General features: G+C 35.8%; 1 protein-coding gene across 1 annotated transcript; it reads right to left on the minus strand.

The window, feature by feature from the left end:
• Window positions 1-1,436: 1,436 nt before the first annotated feature.
• pkdccb (protein kinase domain containing, cytoplasmic b) lies at window positions 1,437-7,850 on the minus strand. The gene is made up of 7 exons (XM_048191566.1): window positions 6,742-7,850; window positions 6,490-6,606; window positions 4,801-5,072; window positions 4,465-4,544; window positions 4,271-4,378; window positions 3,489-3,665; window positions 1,437-2,408 (listed from the first exon to the last, which is right to left on the minus strand). Exons 1-7 carry the CDS (start codon window positions 7,291-7,293, stop codon window positions 2,305-2,307), a joined length of 1,410 nt encoding a protein of 469 aa, XP_048047523.1. The 5' UTR covers window positions 7,294-7,850; the 3' UTR covers window positions 1,437-2,304.
• Between the last annotated feature and the right edge of the window lie 8,173 nt (window positions 7,851-16,023).

Raw genomic sequence — 16,023 nt, forward strand, 5'->3', positions numbered from 1 at the left:
CGACGCAACTGTGATTCAGACTTCGATTCAAGAGCCAACACAAATAAAGAAGAAAAAAAAGCCATAAGTTGCCAACATGTTTTTTCATTCTTGACATTGTAAAACATATGTAGTGCTTTTCAAAAAGCCTAGAGTGTGTTTTAGACACTGTAGTGTTTCCATCTGTGTGCTGTGATGCATGGTTTTGTGAGTTTGGCCAAAAACAGCTACAAGTCTCGTCTGCCATTACCGTGTCAGTGTACAAGCCAAGAAAAACACACCAGAATCCAGAAATTTAATTGTGGGTTAAAAGGTTGCAAACCCCATTTGATGATCATTGCATTTTTTTAGACTTTAAAAACAGACTGGAAGCCACTGGAAGGGTCATTGACAAATAAAAGTGTACTTGATAAAGAAAAAAATATGTTAAAAATATGGTACTGAAAAACTTTTGTAGCATTTAAAAAAAAAGTACTCTAATAGCTCCAAAAGTCTTTTACACGTTAATGAGTGTACAACTAAATTTGTAACAAATCTTTTTTTGTCCTATACACTTTTTATGTCAATGACCCTTATAGTGAAGTCACCACATTAATTTTATGGCTTCCACTGTGTTTTTAAAGTATGAAGAAAAAAATAAAATAAAAATACAATGACAAATATGTTGTGTTTTACAACATAAACTAACCTTGTCTTGTGATAAAACGGTCTAATTATTTATCTAAATTATGCATCTATCTAATTATTTTAGATTTATTGACCTTAACACAACCACAAGGGCCTGCAGGGGTCCTCTCTATGATGTCATTTCCTTTTATTATTTTTTTCTGCATGTTGGTCACACCCTACAGTCTCTGTATATCAGGACAGCTGTATCACCCTGACATTGTTTATGTCCTCAAAAATATAAAAAGAAAAAATGGAAATGAACAAATATGCTCATAAAAAAGGTGTATTCAAGTCATTTTAATGTATTTACGATTGAATTATTAGATCCAAACCAAAAATGAGCGAGTCATTGACCCGTAAACCACCTCACATCATCCAACAGTTTGCATGGTGGTGGGTAAAACTTTGGATAATTCCATCACTGCTGATTTACTCTACATTAAGTCATTGTCATGTCAAGTGTTTCAGATAATGTAAAATAATCGCATAAGATCTTATCAGTGGTCAAACCCCAGGAGCACCAGGGGAATGCAAGAGGTACAATGGCTTCCACCTAAACATTCCCTGCCCCTGAAACCATAGCTGGGCTTATCTGTGCATATCTATGTAGTCATGAATGGAAACCCCTAACTAGGGCAGATGGTAGCCCCATTCGTGTGCTAACAGCAGATTTACTTTAATTGTTCCTAATGCTCTTTTGTTTTTGGGCTTCTCCATGAGAAAGGGGCCCCAAACAAGCTGCATTTACATGTAACAATTAAACTATAATGACCTTGCAAGTGATTTATTGGCATGCGGTGGAAAAGTTTTGTGTAAACTTTGTGCTTGGAGGTCTCCTCAGAAATGGTTGCTAAAACGCAAGCAGGGGAGAATGGAAAGGTCGACGGTTGATTTCACACCTGAAAAGTGAATTAACAGAATGTACTGATAACATTGAAAGTAGTTATGGCAAAAAGGTTTCTGTTAACATGATCAGAAATACTAAACTGTCCTTATAGTAATGAAACACAAAGACAAACTGTTTTTTTTTTACTTAGTTTGTATTAAAAACGAATAAAGCAAAACACAGAGTGTAGAACGAACATATCCACACAAATAATAACATTAATATCTCTTTCTCTGAAAGAACAAGAAAATGGACACACCCATGGGATGAAGTATGGCATACCTCTGATAAATCTAGATATATATCCGTTAATACAGGAAGGACAATGGCTCCTACTAAACATTCCTGCACTTTTGTGGTTTCAGCACTTTTCCGCCTATTGACACGATTCTCGGCACACACTGCCATCCAGCAAAACGCTACAAACTTCTGGCCTCATTAACATCAAAGTAAATCTGTGAAAGAGCTTGTTTTCTTTTTCCTCCTGCAGGCATTAGCCAGTGTAAAACAGGCTCAATGTCCTTCCAGTGGACCATGCCATGTGAACGTAAGACAGGAGGAAAAGTTAGAAGGCTGTATTTTTCTTTCTGCTTTTTTTTTTCCCCTTCAGGTTAATTATACCTGAAGGGAAATCCTTTTAAACGCTCCTTGGCAGCGTGTAGGATTGGCAGGGAGATCAAACAGCCATTGAGTACGATGCCTATAAATATAACACATTCATTTGTCTCGAATCTTTCCCCTTCCCCCCAGTTCTTCTGGCTTTTTCTTTCTCAAAGCACTGCTCCCGAGGCTTTAACCCTCCTCATGTACACTGCTGAGTTCACATCTGGAACCAGATGGCTGAAGCCACTTCTGAAAGAGGCAAGAAGTCGACCTGCAGACAAGTAAAGGCAAAGAGAGCCCTTGGGTTAGACACAATCTGTTCCAAACAGATCACAACAGTCATGTTTTCAGATGATTTATAATACTGAACAGAGGTAGTCGCCGCTTTATTGAAGGCCTGCTCATTGGATAGATATTTATTTGATGTTTCAGAGGTTTTTGTGCTGTGTTTTTCCAAAGCGAGATGAGGATTTATTGCTACCATTTTTCCTTATAAAACACATTCTTTCTAAAATAACACACTGCGAAAATCATTCTTTTAATCATTAGTTTTGGTTTACTTTAGAAGAAAATTTATGAGATATTAAGAATATATTTTCAGAGAGTACACGTGGTATTTTGAGTTACACGTGGCTTTAATTTATTTTAAACTCAAAGAAAAAAAAAAGATTGTTTTTGGTTTGAGAAAATATATCGTTAAAGGGTTAGTTCACCCAAAAATGAAAATTCTGTCATTAATTACTCAACCTCATGTCGTTCCACACCCGTAAGACCTTTGTTCATCTTCGGAACACAAATTAAGATATTTTTGATCAAATCCGATGGCTCAGTGAGGCCTGCATTGCCAGCAAGATAATTAACACTTGCCCAGAAAGATACTAAAAACATATTTAAAACAGTTCACGTGACTACAGTAGTTCAACCTTAATGTTATGAAGCGACAAGAATACTTTTTGCACGCCAAAAAACAAAACAAAATAATGACTTTTTTCAACAATATCTAGTGATTTCAAAACACTGCTTCATGAAGCTTTACAAATCTTTTGTTTTGAATCTGTGGTTCGGAGCGTGTATCAAAACTGCCAAAGTCACGTGAACCATTGAAATTGTCTTTAGTAGCTTTCTGGGCATTGAATGTGTTAATTGTCTTGCTGTCAATGGAGGCCTCACTGAGCCATAGGATTTTATCAAAAATATCTTAATTTGTGTTCATTTTCATTTTTGGGTGAACTAACCTTTTAAGTTTTATGTGTCACTTTACACCAAAGAACAAAACCTGATTGTACTGTAAAAGCTACTTAAAACAGCTAATGATGTAAATGTAATCTAATAATCCAAAGCAAACACTGACCTGTCCAAGTTCTTTCACTGCTGAGGGAGAAGCTTGTACACTGTGGATGAGAATTGCAGATGAGCACCGCCTCTCTGGCACTGTGCACAGACAGAACGCAGCCCTGCTGGTTGTATGACAGCCTGCATCTGTATTCCATATTTCCACCACTCCTCACTCCTTTCAGGACAGCATAATCTGCACAAAGAGAAAAAATATGCATCAAAATCATTCCAGGATTCACTCAACACTGTTGTAACACCCATCTGTAAAATATTATCATGTTCAGAGACTTTAAGAGAAAAGAGTTCTCTCACAGTAGAGGTGGCAGAATCTCATGTTACTAAATGTGTGTGCGCACATGTGGGGACAACAAAAGACACACATACTGCAACAGTGGCTCTGCCAAAATCTCAAAATACAGGAGAAAGTGTGGAAACTTTTTAAAAAGGGTTGTTGTGAACACGTTTGGCCATTAGATTTGAAATTTTTTTGACAATACTTGGCTGTTTTAATGCCTCTGTGCAGTTTTATTGTGGCCATGTGATTGATTTATGGGTGTCAAAGCGCACATAGAGGGAGTGAGAAAGTCTTACGGGGTACAAAACTTGCCCTTGAAGATGGATTGAGTTACACAAGTTTTATGACCAAAGTACATCTTCTTAAAGGTGCAGATGGAGACACATCATGCTGAGAGCACTGCATATATCTGGAATTTTTTCAGTCGTAATGATTGAATATGTATGTAATGGGAGCTGAAAATGGTTAAGCAGTATAATTCATCACTGAAATCAATGCATTACCTCTTGTTATTGATGGCGGCAAATTCTCCAGGTGCAGACCAGATTTGTACGTATGCAAAACCTCTTCAAAGGCGGCCAGGGTTTCATTAATGCTTTGCTTCAAATCCCCTGTGATAAGAATGTAAAATTAAGCTTCCATTCTGCTGTGATAGCCAGGCTGAGTTCATCAAGATGAATTTCACAGCAAAACTCACCTGTGGAGTTCATTATTTGGTGAATGAGAGGTTTTAGCAGTGGGGGAGACTGATGAGGCAGCAGGTAGGTGAGAAAATACCTGGGGAGGAAAATAATGAATTCATATAATTCATCGGAAACTCTGGCAAGAACAGCAGAGGGGCAATTCACGCTGTGAGATCAATATGCTACAACTGATGCCCTGACACTCAGCATGGTGGAGAATTAATCATAACAGGCAAAGGAGAGGAGAAGCTGTCCTGAAACTCCCCGCACCGACCATGCCGGATTCTTGTACAACATCTTTTTTTATTATCTGCCGCAGACAATAAAGACGGAATGTGGGAAGTACTCACCTGTAGGCATTGTAGAGGTTCCTCATCTCGTTCAAGCCTTCACAGATTCTGGAGGGGGAGCATCGAAGGGTGAAATTGCGCAGCGGAAACTGCAGCAGGCAGTCCGAGTCCTCCTTACAGGCTGGTTCTTGAATACTTGCATCATCCAAGTCTGTTAACTTGAGTTCTCCTGACACCATAACAAACTGTCGAGGCTGGAAATCCAGCAGGGCTACCGATCCCAGCGGTGAGTGCGTCAGATATTGAAGAAGCCGCACTAAACCAAGACAGACCTGAGTGCAAATACAATCAATTGTTAATACAACTGGCAAAAGCAAAGACTGTCATTGAATAATTTGTGAATGTCGATCAGTGCTTATGTAACAAATTTTATATACCGGTAAAACCTAATAAAAAAATAGTAGTATATATAGTATATAATATTGTACTGTGTATATTTATTATGTATATATAAATACACACACATACATGTATTTAAGAAATATTTACATGTATATATATATATATATATATATATATATATATATATATATATATATATATTTGTGTTAAATTTATACATGCATGTGTGTGTGTATTTATATATACATAATAAATATACACAGTACACGTTATGTAAACAGACTTTTATATATATATATATATATATATATATATATATATATATATATATATATATATATAAAAATTATACTTGAAATATAATTTACTATTTTTTTTTTCCGATTATTCACTTGTGAATGTCAGTCAAATTATAGTGTTACCAATTTCATGTACCTAATTTTTATTTGATATTATATAATTATTTTATAACTATATTCATTTTATTATATACTTATTTCACAGTCTTTCTGACTTAGATACATTTATTTATACATTTTAGAGAGTTGTTCATTTGTTCATACCTTAAAAGTGAATTAAAAAACATGATATTTGCATTGTGAATAGTATTGATTTTTTAGTACCTACATTTGATGTATTGTTTTACATCCGAATTTCCCTCTGGCATCAATAAAATAAGTTGATCTTTCTATATGCTATCTTAAATTGTGTAAATTTGTAAATATGATGTGTAGTTTTACTAACTATTCTTCACCACATCCATTGTTTTTTCTTTCATACTTATATAATGTTTTGACACTGGAGAGCATAGCAATGGTATTAAATCACCTTTGAATAAGAGGGCATAGCCACAGCTCTTCAAAAACAGAGGTGGATGAAACCAAACACCTTTTGAATAACTCTCAACCACGTGTTAAGGCATTTCAGAGAAGGTAAGGATGTCAAAGAGACACTCGATTACAGCCCTTTAGCTTAAACTCATTTGTCATCATCTGAACCTATCAAAAATCAAAGGCTCAGAGTATCAGCACCTGCTTCTTGTATACCAAAGTGAACGTGAAAGAAAATACTCTCTCGCCTCGTGAAACTCGGTATCACCCGCTCCCTCAAACGGTGCAGAGAAATTATCAGGGTAAAGAAGAGTGAAAGGATGGACATCTGAGACAGACATCTGTCCCTCGGTACTATTTGATCAGGCTCAGTTGGTATGGAGATGGGGTTCCAGTTAATCCACCCAAACCGAAAGAATCCCATCCACCCCCACCTCAGGTATGCCCTGTGGGGGAACTGTGGGTGGGGAATCTCTGATTAACACTCCATAGGAGGCCTGGGGGGTGGTGCTCTTACCCGAAAGCGCTCTTCCCAGGGGCTCTGCAGGAGCTGTATCATCTGAAGTGGCATCCCCTGCTCCAGAACTGCTGTGATGCCACCAACCAGAGCGCTGTCCTGACATTGACCTTTCAGCTGGAATGAACACAAAAAGTTTAGTGGATAAACTGGTGCAAAATGCAATGTGTGGCACATATTAATCCTTTGAACTATCTCTTACATAACAACAGCACAACCTGGAGAGCTATTGCATAAGGGTGTTTTTCTTACCTCTACAATATTGGGGTGCTGCAGTCTCTGCAATAACACAATCTCCTTCCTCAGTTTGAAAGAAACCAGCTCATGACAACCCTGTGAATCTTGAAATTCGTCCATGCACAATCTCATGTCAGTGCCTTGATGGTTTACGGATTTCAGTGCCACAAACAATCCTTGCGACAACTCCGCTTTTAACACTGTTTTAGTGTAACCTGAACCAAGAAAGTCAACAGCCTTCATGCCACTAAGTTCTTCACAACCAATATCAGTTGTAGCATTGATATAGTTCACACTGTGATTTGTGGATAAATGTAGATCCCTAAACCCTTCTGATGATTGTATATTATCAAATGTGATGTCCAGGAGCTCAAGTTCTTGTTGTCTTTCCTTAAGTTGTTGGAGCAATCTGTCGCGCTCTGGAGTTAAACCATCTGGGCGGGCAGCATCACCAAAAGGTTTGTTCTCCTGGAGACCAAAGTGCCATTTTTTCAGAATAACTGTTAAAGAAAAAAACAACAAAGCAAAAAGGAAAAAAGTGCAAAAGGGATTCCTTGAGAAAGTCATGGTAAGATCTTGTAGGTCCAGTCTGCACTGTCAAACTCCAACACGGTCTCTTCGGTCATACTTCTCTCTGGCACACACAGTACGTGCGCACTGTAATTTTGTGTAGTATCTGTGATCTGTGGTAACACCCCTTGGGCGTGTCCTACTGCTCATGGCCAAATAATCACCTCCCACACAATGCATCCTCGATTGACACACACACACAAAAGAGGCTCTGTGTTTTTACCATTTCATTGACCCTTTGAAGGATGTATGTAAAAGATAATAAACATTCAGTCGGCCATTATCGCAAAATAAACCCTTACAGGATCCAAGACGTGAACTGACTGTATCGTGCTTACACGGTTAGTGAATAAATAAATAAAACACACTGACATGACACAACATTAATTACCCGAGTTAAAATTATTAGATTATTACAGCACTGAATACATTACCACAAAATAAATGTAGGCTATGTATTGTTTTTATTAATCTGCAATCAAAGTTGCTGTTTACTGTTAACTAGCTAGCAAGTTTATTTAGCTACAATGTAACATCTTCTGTTTTTGTTTTGTTTTTTTCATTCAGCTTATGGCTCTTACCCGTTTGTTGTTCTTCTGAGAGATGCGTTCGTTTTCTTGCTTTAACTGGATACTCTTAGCATTTAGCCAACTGTTTTACTCTTACTATAAAATAAACTTTGTCCTCCACGGAATTTTTTATTACTGTCGCAAGACGGCGCCAATGAGCTATTATAACTTGCGTTAGATGAGGATCACACGTAACGCTTGTACATATCCGATCGCGATTGACCAATAAGAATTAAGTAAATAAAATAATTTATTTTATAATAATTAAAAATAATTTTAGTTGGGCCTTTTTCTAATATTTTGCTATGAAGCAACATTGCAGAAAGAAATTACAAAAAAATAGATATTATTATTATTATTAAATTATTTTAATATACTATTTTGCACTAAAATGCTACATGACTAATAGAATTAAGTTCTGCTGTCTAAATTGACCTAAATTAAACTTAAATGGTAAGTAAACAGGCTACTGAAACTTAATGAACACACACACACACATTATATATTTTATATATATATATATATATATATATATATATATATATATATATATATATATATATATATATATATATATATATATATATATATATATATATATATATATATATATATATATATATATACATACACACACACACACACACACACACACACACATGCATATGTATGTGTGTATGTGTGTATTAAGCAATTCCTCGTAACAAACATTATTTGACTTTTTTACTTACAAATTTGAACAATATTTTTAAGGGATGAATAATGAATAAAAATGCTGAGGCAGTTCTCAAGAGCAAAATTGTGGAACCTCCACAAAGTGCACCATGCCAGAAAAAGATAAGGAAAAAGATTTCTTCCTGTTATTCAAAACAATTCATTCCTTCATTATTAATGCCACAGTATATGCACCATGTGCTTGAAAAGGGAGGAAAAATGGTGTGCTACACAGAGACAACATGATGCAAAAGAGGGTTACTGTGTATCACTTAGAAACTGCAAGGTGAGCTTACCTCTTTATGTCAGTAGGTGGTAGCAAAGTATATGTAGGCCCACCGTGTATTGTTGGTATTAACTTCTTGGGTGATTCTATCACAAATGATCAGCTGAGACACATTACCGTTTACAAATTAACATATATTTCCTGTGAGATCAGATTTCATCATGAGGACTGAGGGTCTCATTCATTTCAAGGTTCAAAAGAGGGTGAAAATCCCAAAACATATTGATGTAATAAAGTCAGACACAGTTAATGTCTTATTTAACACATTAGATATAATTGTGATCCAATTTTTGTCGTGAATTAGTCTTAAAAATGAACACTTCCTCCACTCTCTATAGTGTCTGACGAAGTGTGAACTACTTGTGATCTATAAATGCAGTATTATTGAAAGCGTTTTTATATTCTATAAAACTATTATTGGAATAATGTGCAAAACCACACATAGTGACACTTACACCAATCAAACCCACCCGGTACACATTATTTTCAAACCAAACACAGTTTAGAAACACAGCATAGAAATGTTATTTCACTCATACATCTCTTGCCACTGGGAGCCTTTGATACTGCTTTTTTATTAAGGAAATGTGTCTTTCTGTCTTGAAATACACCATGGAAATAAAACAACAATATATACACTCACTGGGAGAAATGTGCCACTAGAGATTACTATGAGTGCCGATACAGAAACAGCCATGATCTGAAGCAAACATGCTCGAATGGATTCCAGAGGCAACTGTGGGCTTAACACATATCATGTCAAAACTCGTTGAGTTAAGGCGCATGTGAGAAAGTCTTTTTCTAGTACTCTGTAGAGAATAGCGAGTCATAATAATAAATAATATATTACTTCGGTGCCATTTCAATTTGTAATGAATTTCATTATAGTCTCATCTCAGCTCAATGTGTATGCTATTCCCTTTGCATACTGTCAAATATAGAATCCATAATGTAAAATAATGTTGCCTTTCTCACAGTCAAATAACACTATAAATATATGGTCGTTTATATATAAAATGGCTATTCTACCAGCAGGATCTGATATAAATGGCTGTATCGCTTATATTATTCAGGATCTGCTGGACCAAGATCATTTGTAGCTTTTGAAACAACAGAAACATTTTCACCATTATTAGCAAGGAAGAAGTTATCTAAAGGGGAGCTGCCATTAAATAGCACAGTTTTTTCTTATAGCAAATTTAACTGGTAAAAATAAAATAAAAATAATTAATAAATTGTAGGAGTGCCCTTGAGAACACTTGCTAGGAAATCTACCTTGACTCTTGTCTGATTGTATACTAGTATGGCTTTACTGAGTTTTGTTTTTTTCCCCAACACTATAGCAAAAACAGGATTTTGTATTTTAGAATTCAGAAAAAAAATATTGTAAATTATTTATCCATGTAGATCATTATATTATTTTTTATTTTTTTTTTAATTCATGTGCTCTCGTAATCTTTAATCAAAGTAACTTCCCCTCCCTCTTGCAGTGACATCTATTCTCTTGTGACGTGTTTACTGGCGCTAGGGAGGGGCAACCTGTCACTCATATGAGAACACAGCAATATCTAACCACAACCATCTAATCAATTCCCAATGGACAAAATCAAGTCCAGCCCTAGTTATCTTGTTCGAGAAGCTGTTTCACTTGGATTTACCTACAAATAAGGAAGAAAAGACAACTTCCGTTTAGTTGTTGCTAAATGTTTGAAACCAACATAGCTAAATAAAAAGTAGGGCTGCACAACGATTAATCGCAATTAATCGTTTGCAAAATAAAAGTCTTTGTTACGTAATATATGTGTGTGTTCTGTGTACATTAATTATGTATATATAAATACATGCACATACATGTATATATTTAAGAAAAAATATATATTTATATATAAAATATTTATATTTATATGTAATCTAAAATATATATAAAAATATGTATATTTATTTATACATGTATATATTTTTTACATTTATACATGTATGTGCATGTATTTATATATACATAATTATTATACACAGAACACACATATATTACGTAAACACAGACTTTTATTTTGCAAATGATTAATCGCGATTAATCGTTGTGCAGCCCTAATAAAAAGCATTTTTGTGAAGGCTAATTGAACCCTTGATTCAAAATGCGGCCACGACGTGAAGCACACCTCGGGTCAATTATTCCGCTTATGCTACGGTTACCACACCTCAAGACACTGTTCTGATGTTGTATTTCAAGACATTTTTGAGGTTTTTGTAATTAAAACACTCTTGTGTGTGGGACTAATTTCTTACACATCTCATCCCAAGCCTCCATTGCTAATTCCAAAATGTCATTTCAGAACAAGTAACGAAGGCTTGAGTCTTGATAGCAGAATAATACCGTTGATAGAGTTATTAACACAGTTGAGTGAGAGAGAGAGAAAGAGAGCAGCAAATGTGAGCCTACCTGAGTCTGTGAGTTTCTAATGGCAGCAGTGTCTCTACTAATAGCGAAACTATACGTTTATCTACTAAGAAACGCAGTTATTACCTCGCTGGTGAGTATCTTTTAAAGGTGCCCTAGAATTTAAAATTGAATTTACCTTGGCATAGTTGAATAATTAGTGTTCTGTACATGGAAATGACATACAGTGAGTCTCAAACACCATTGTTTCCTCCTTATGTAAATTTGATTTGTGCAAAAGACCCCCGAATCTCAACATAACACCAACTGTGACGCAACAGTTGGGATCATTAATATGTACGCCCCCAACTTTTGCATATGCCAGCCCATGTTCAAGGCATTAGACAAGCCAGTATTAACGTCTGGAGCTGCACAGCCGAATCATCAGAAGTTCTGCAGGTATTGTGAAGCAAGCAAGGACAATAGCGAAAATGGCAGATGGATCGATAATAGCTGCTCATGAACCATAATATCATGATGTATTTAGTGATATTTGTAAATTGTCTTTCTAAATGTTTCGTTAGCATGTTGCTAATGTACTGTTAAATGTGGTTAAAGTTACCATTGTTTCTTACTGTATTCAAGGAGACCAGAGCCGTCGTTATTTTCATTTTTAAACGCTTGCCGTCTGTATAAACGCATCTCTCAGACAGTATGCGATCAGTTCTCCTCGTGCCTGAATGGTCAAATGCACACATAGTTGTCAAAATGTCCATCGTGTGGATTATCTCACGTAAATGCAGTCAGTTATGGCTTAAGTGGATGTAAACATTTGGGTGAAAACAGGATGTGTGTTAGTATCCATGGATTCGGTCTTAAAGGGACCGTAGCCTATTTGTCATTAATCTTAATAAAACAACAAAATATGTTAAAGGTGCCATAGAACATGTTTTCAAAATATGTAATATAAGTCTAAGGTGTCCTCTGAATGTGTCTGAAGTTTCAGCTCAAAATACCCCATAGATTTTTTTTTATTAACTTTTTTAACTGCCCATTTTGGGGCATCATTAAATATGCGCCGATTCAGGCTACGGCCCCTTTAAATTCTCATGCTTCCTGCCCTCAAGCTCGCGACTGCCTTAAACAGCATAAACAAAGTTCACACAGCTAATATAACCCTCAAAATGGATCTTTACAAAGTGTTCGTCATGCAACATGTCTAATCGCGTAAGTATGGTATTTATTTGGATGTTTACATTTGATTCTGAATGAGTTTGATAGTGCTCCGTGGCTAAAGCTAACATTACACACTGTTGGAGAGATTTATAAAGAATGAAGTTGTGTTTATAAATTATACAGACTGCAAGTGTATAAAAAATAAAAATAGCGACGGCTCTTGTCTCCGTGAATACAGTAATAAACGAAGGTAACTTTAATCACATTTAACAGTACATTAGCAACATGCCAACATGGCATTTAGAAAGACAATTTACAAATATCACTACAAATATCATGGATCATGTCAGTTATTATCGCTCCATCTGCCATTTTTCGCTGTTGTCCTTGCTTGCTTACCTAGTCTGATGATTCAGCTGTTCACATCCAGACGTCCTGCCCTTGTGTAATGCCTTGAACATGAGCTGGCATATGCAAATATTGGGGTCATACATATTAATGATCCTGACTGTTACGTAACAGTCGGTGTTATGTTGAGATTCGCCTGTTCTTCAGAGGTCTTTTAAACAAATGAGATTTAAGAAGGATAAGGATAAGTACTGAACTCTTGTTATTCAACTATGCTAAGGTAAATTCAATTTTCAATTCTAGGGCACCTTTAAATATTTGTAGACATGGTAAATAAACCTACTGTATCTGAAAAACAAGTTCATTTAATTTTTATCTCTATAGTATTTGTTGTGTTGTTTGTAATTTGTTTGTAAATTTCTTTTTTATGTAACAACAATTAGCCTATATATATATTGGTTATTATGCCCTTTGAAGGTTATTGGACACTGTGACATTTTTGTTCTTTAAGTTTGTGGCAAGCACATAAAAATTATTACTTTTTCATTAGAGTAATAATAAAGAAGCTGTCCTACATTCATTAGTCTCACTGTGTTGTGCTTGGAAAACTGCAACATCACCAAAAAGAGAGAGAGAGAGAAATTAATAAATGTATAGGCATCGGTATCGGCGAGTACTAGAAAAAAGTATCGGTACTCGTACTCGGTACTCGTAGGGATGCACCAATACCAAAAAAATGGTATCGGTGCATCCCTAATAAATACCATACTTACATGATCTGATATGCTGCATCACGAACACTTTGTAAAGATCCATTTTGAGGGTTATATTAGGTGTGAACTTTGTTTATTCAATGTATTATAGAGTTGCGAGCATGGGGCGGGCATCATGAGCATTTAAAGGGGACATGCACTGAATCGGCGCATTTTTAATTACGCCCCAAAATAGGCAGTTTAAACATTGTATAATTAAAAAATCTGTGGGGTATTTTGAGCTGAAACTTCACAGACACATTCTGGGGACACCTTAGACTTATATTACACCTTGTGAAATAGGGTTCTGGGGCACCTTTTGTTACAGACAGTAGAACGTAGATGGATGTTTATTTTAACAAACAGCAGGGTAGACACAATGAATGCAGGTGAGTGGGTAGAAGATGTAATCTTAGTGAAGTGGTAGCTGAACACGGATACAGTCCTTTGTCTTACTGGTTTGCAGATAGTGGATGGATGACAGGATGAACACACATTGAAGGTGGGTAGATTCACACACAGATGACAATGAAGCATGGATAGTGGCTTGGTAAGCTTGGAGCTAAACATGGAAATGCATGCGAGGCAAGTGCACTAACAATGACACTCAAAACACCTTATTCTCTGACGGAATGCGAGTGGATGTCTCTTTATCACAGCTGACGCGCAATAAAATGCTTCACGAAAAATAAAGCGCAGTTGATGAATGAACGACAAAGAAGCACAAAAAATGAACATACAGTACACAAGAGTAAATACAAACGAGAGTTCGTTGTTAGTCGCCAACAGAACAGCAGCTCCAGACAATCAAAACCCAGTGTTACTTACATGAAAAGGAATCACAGCAGTTTTCAGGCCTTCCCTCTTAGCTCTCTCCAGTGCTGGAAAGCTTTTCTAACATAACCGGGTCCTAAAGCGCTTGCCCAGTCATAAACCTTCATTCCAGTGATATTCTTTTGAGCTGTTTTGTATTGTGTCCCATTTCTCGTTCTGCAGTTTTTTTCTTATTATTTTCAAATCTCCCTCTCGTCCTCTCTCCTCTATCACTGAGTCCCCCTTTAAGAGTGCTTTCTACGAGCGAGATTACGAACGCTCGCCGCAATTCCACGAGCGTTTCCCAAATATGCACTTAACATGAACGTGCGAGAATGCGTTCTACATGCAACTTAAGAGTCACTGTCCGTTTCTCAAGCGCTGAAATATTACCTTAATCGTATCCTTTAAAGCGGAACTCAGTAAGATTTGCGAAGCTCCCCCTACAGGTTCCTTCAGTGAATTACACTGTCGTAAATACTCCAAGCGCAGCTCTGGACTACAACGACTACAACGCTCACCAGCGCAGTAGTTTTGCAAATACAGTACAAGAAATCTCGATGGAGGTGGGTAATTTTCGAAATTGTCTTATAAAGTCAATATATGTACATTGTTTTTGAATTACCGTAAAGCATTTTGTCACTCTTGCGTGAACGTGAACATGAGGCGAGATTGTGTCAGGTCGGCGCAGCTCAACTTGCAAGTGCTGTTTTTTGGCGTAGACGTGCCAGAGGGGGTATGGGCACGCCTCAAACACACCACTACAAGTCAATTAACCATCCTAAGGACTTAGAAAACTATTTATGAAGGTAAAAAAAGTTTAACCTCATCCAGTCTTCAGTGTCACATGATCCTTCAGAAATCATTCTAATATGCTGATTTGCTGCTCAAGAAACATTTATGATTATTTTCAATGTTGAAAACAGTTGTGTACTTTTTTTTTCAGGATTTCTTGATGAATAGAAAGTTCAAAAGAACAGCATTTATCTAAAATACAAAGCTTCTGTAGCATTATACACTACCGTTCAAAAGTTTGGGGTCAGTAAGAATTTTTATTTTTATTTTTTTGAAAAGAAATTAAAGAAATGAATACTTTTATTCAGCAAGGATGCATTAAATCAATCAAAAGTGGCAGTAAAGACATTTATAATGTTACAAAAGATTAGATTTCAGATAAACACTGTTCTTTTGAACATTCTATTCATCAAATAATCCTGAAAAAAAATATTGTACACAAATATACACATTAAATGTTTCTTGAGCAGCAGATCCTCATAGAATGATTTCTGAAGGATCATGTGACACTGAAGACTGGAGTAATGATGCTGAAAATTCAGCTTTGCATCACAGGAATAAATTACTTTGTCAAATATATTCAAATAGAAAACAGTTATTTTAAATTGTAATAATATTTCACAATATTACTGTTTTTTACTGTATTTTTAATTAAATAAATGTAGCCTTGGTGAGCAGACGAAACTTCTTTTAAAAACATTAAAAATCTTAGTGGTTCCAAACTTTTGGACTGTACTGTATATATATATATATATATATATATATATATATAATTAGGTTAAACTTTATTTTACCTTCATAAATACATATATATATATATATATATATATATATATATATATATATATATATATATATATATAATGGTGTTTCTCTGTAGAACTTTATATATATACA

Source organism: Megalobrama amblycephala, linkage group LG5 (assembly GCF_018812025.1).
Source record: "Megalobrama amblycephala isolate DHTTF-2021 linkage group LG5, ASM1881202v1, whole genome shotgun sequence".
In the NCBI taxonomy this organism is placed as follows: domain Eukaryota; kingdom Metazoa; phylum Chordata; class Actinopteri; order Cypriniformes; family Xenocyprididae; genus Megalobrama; species Megalobrama amblycephala.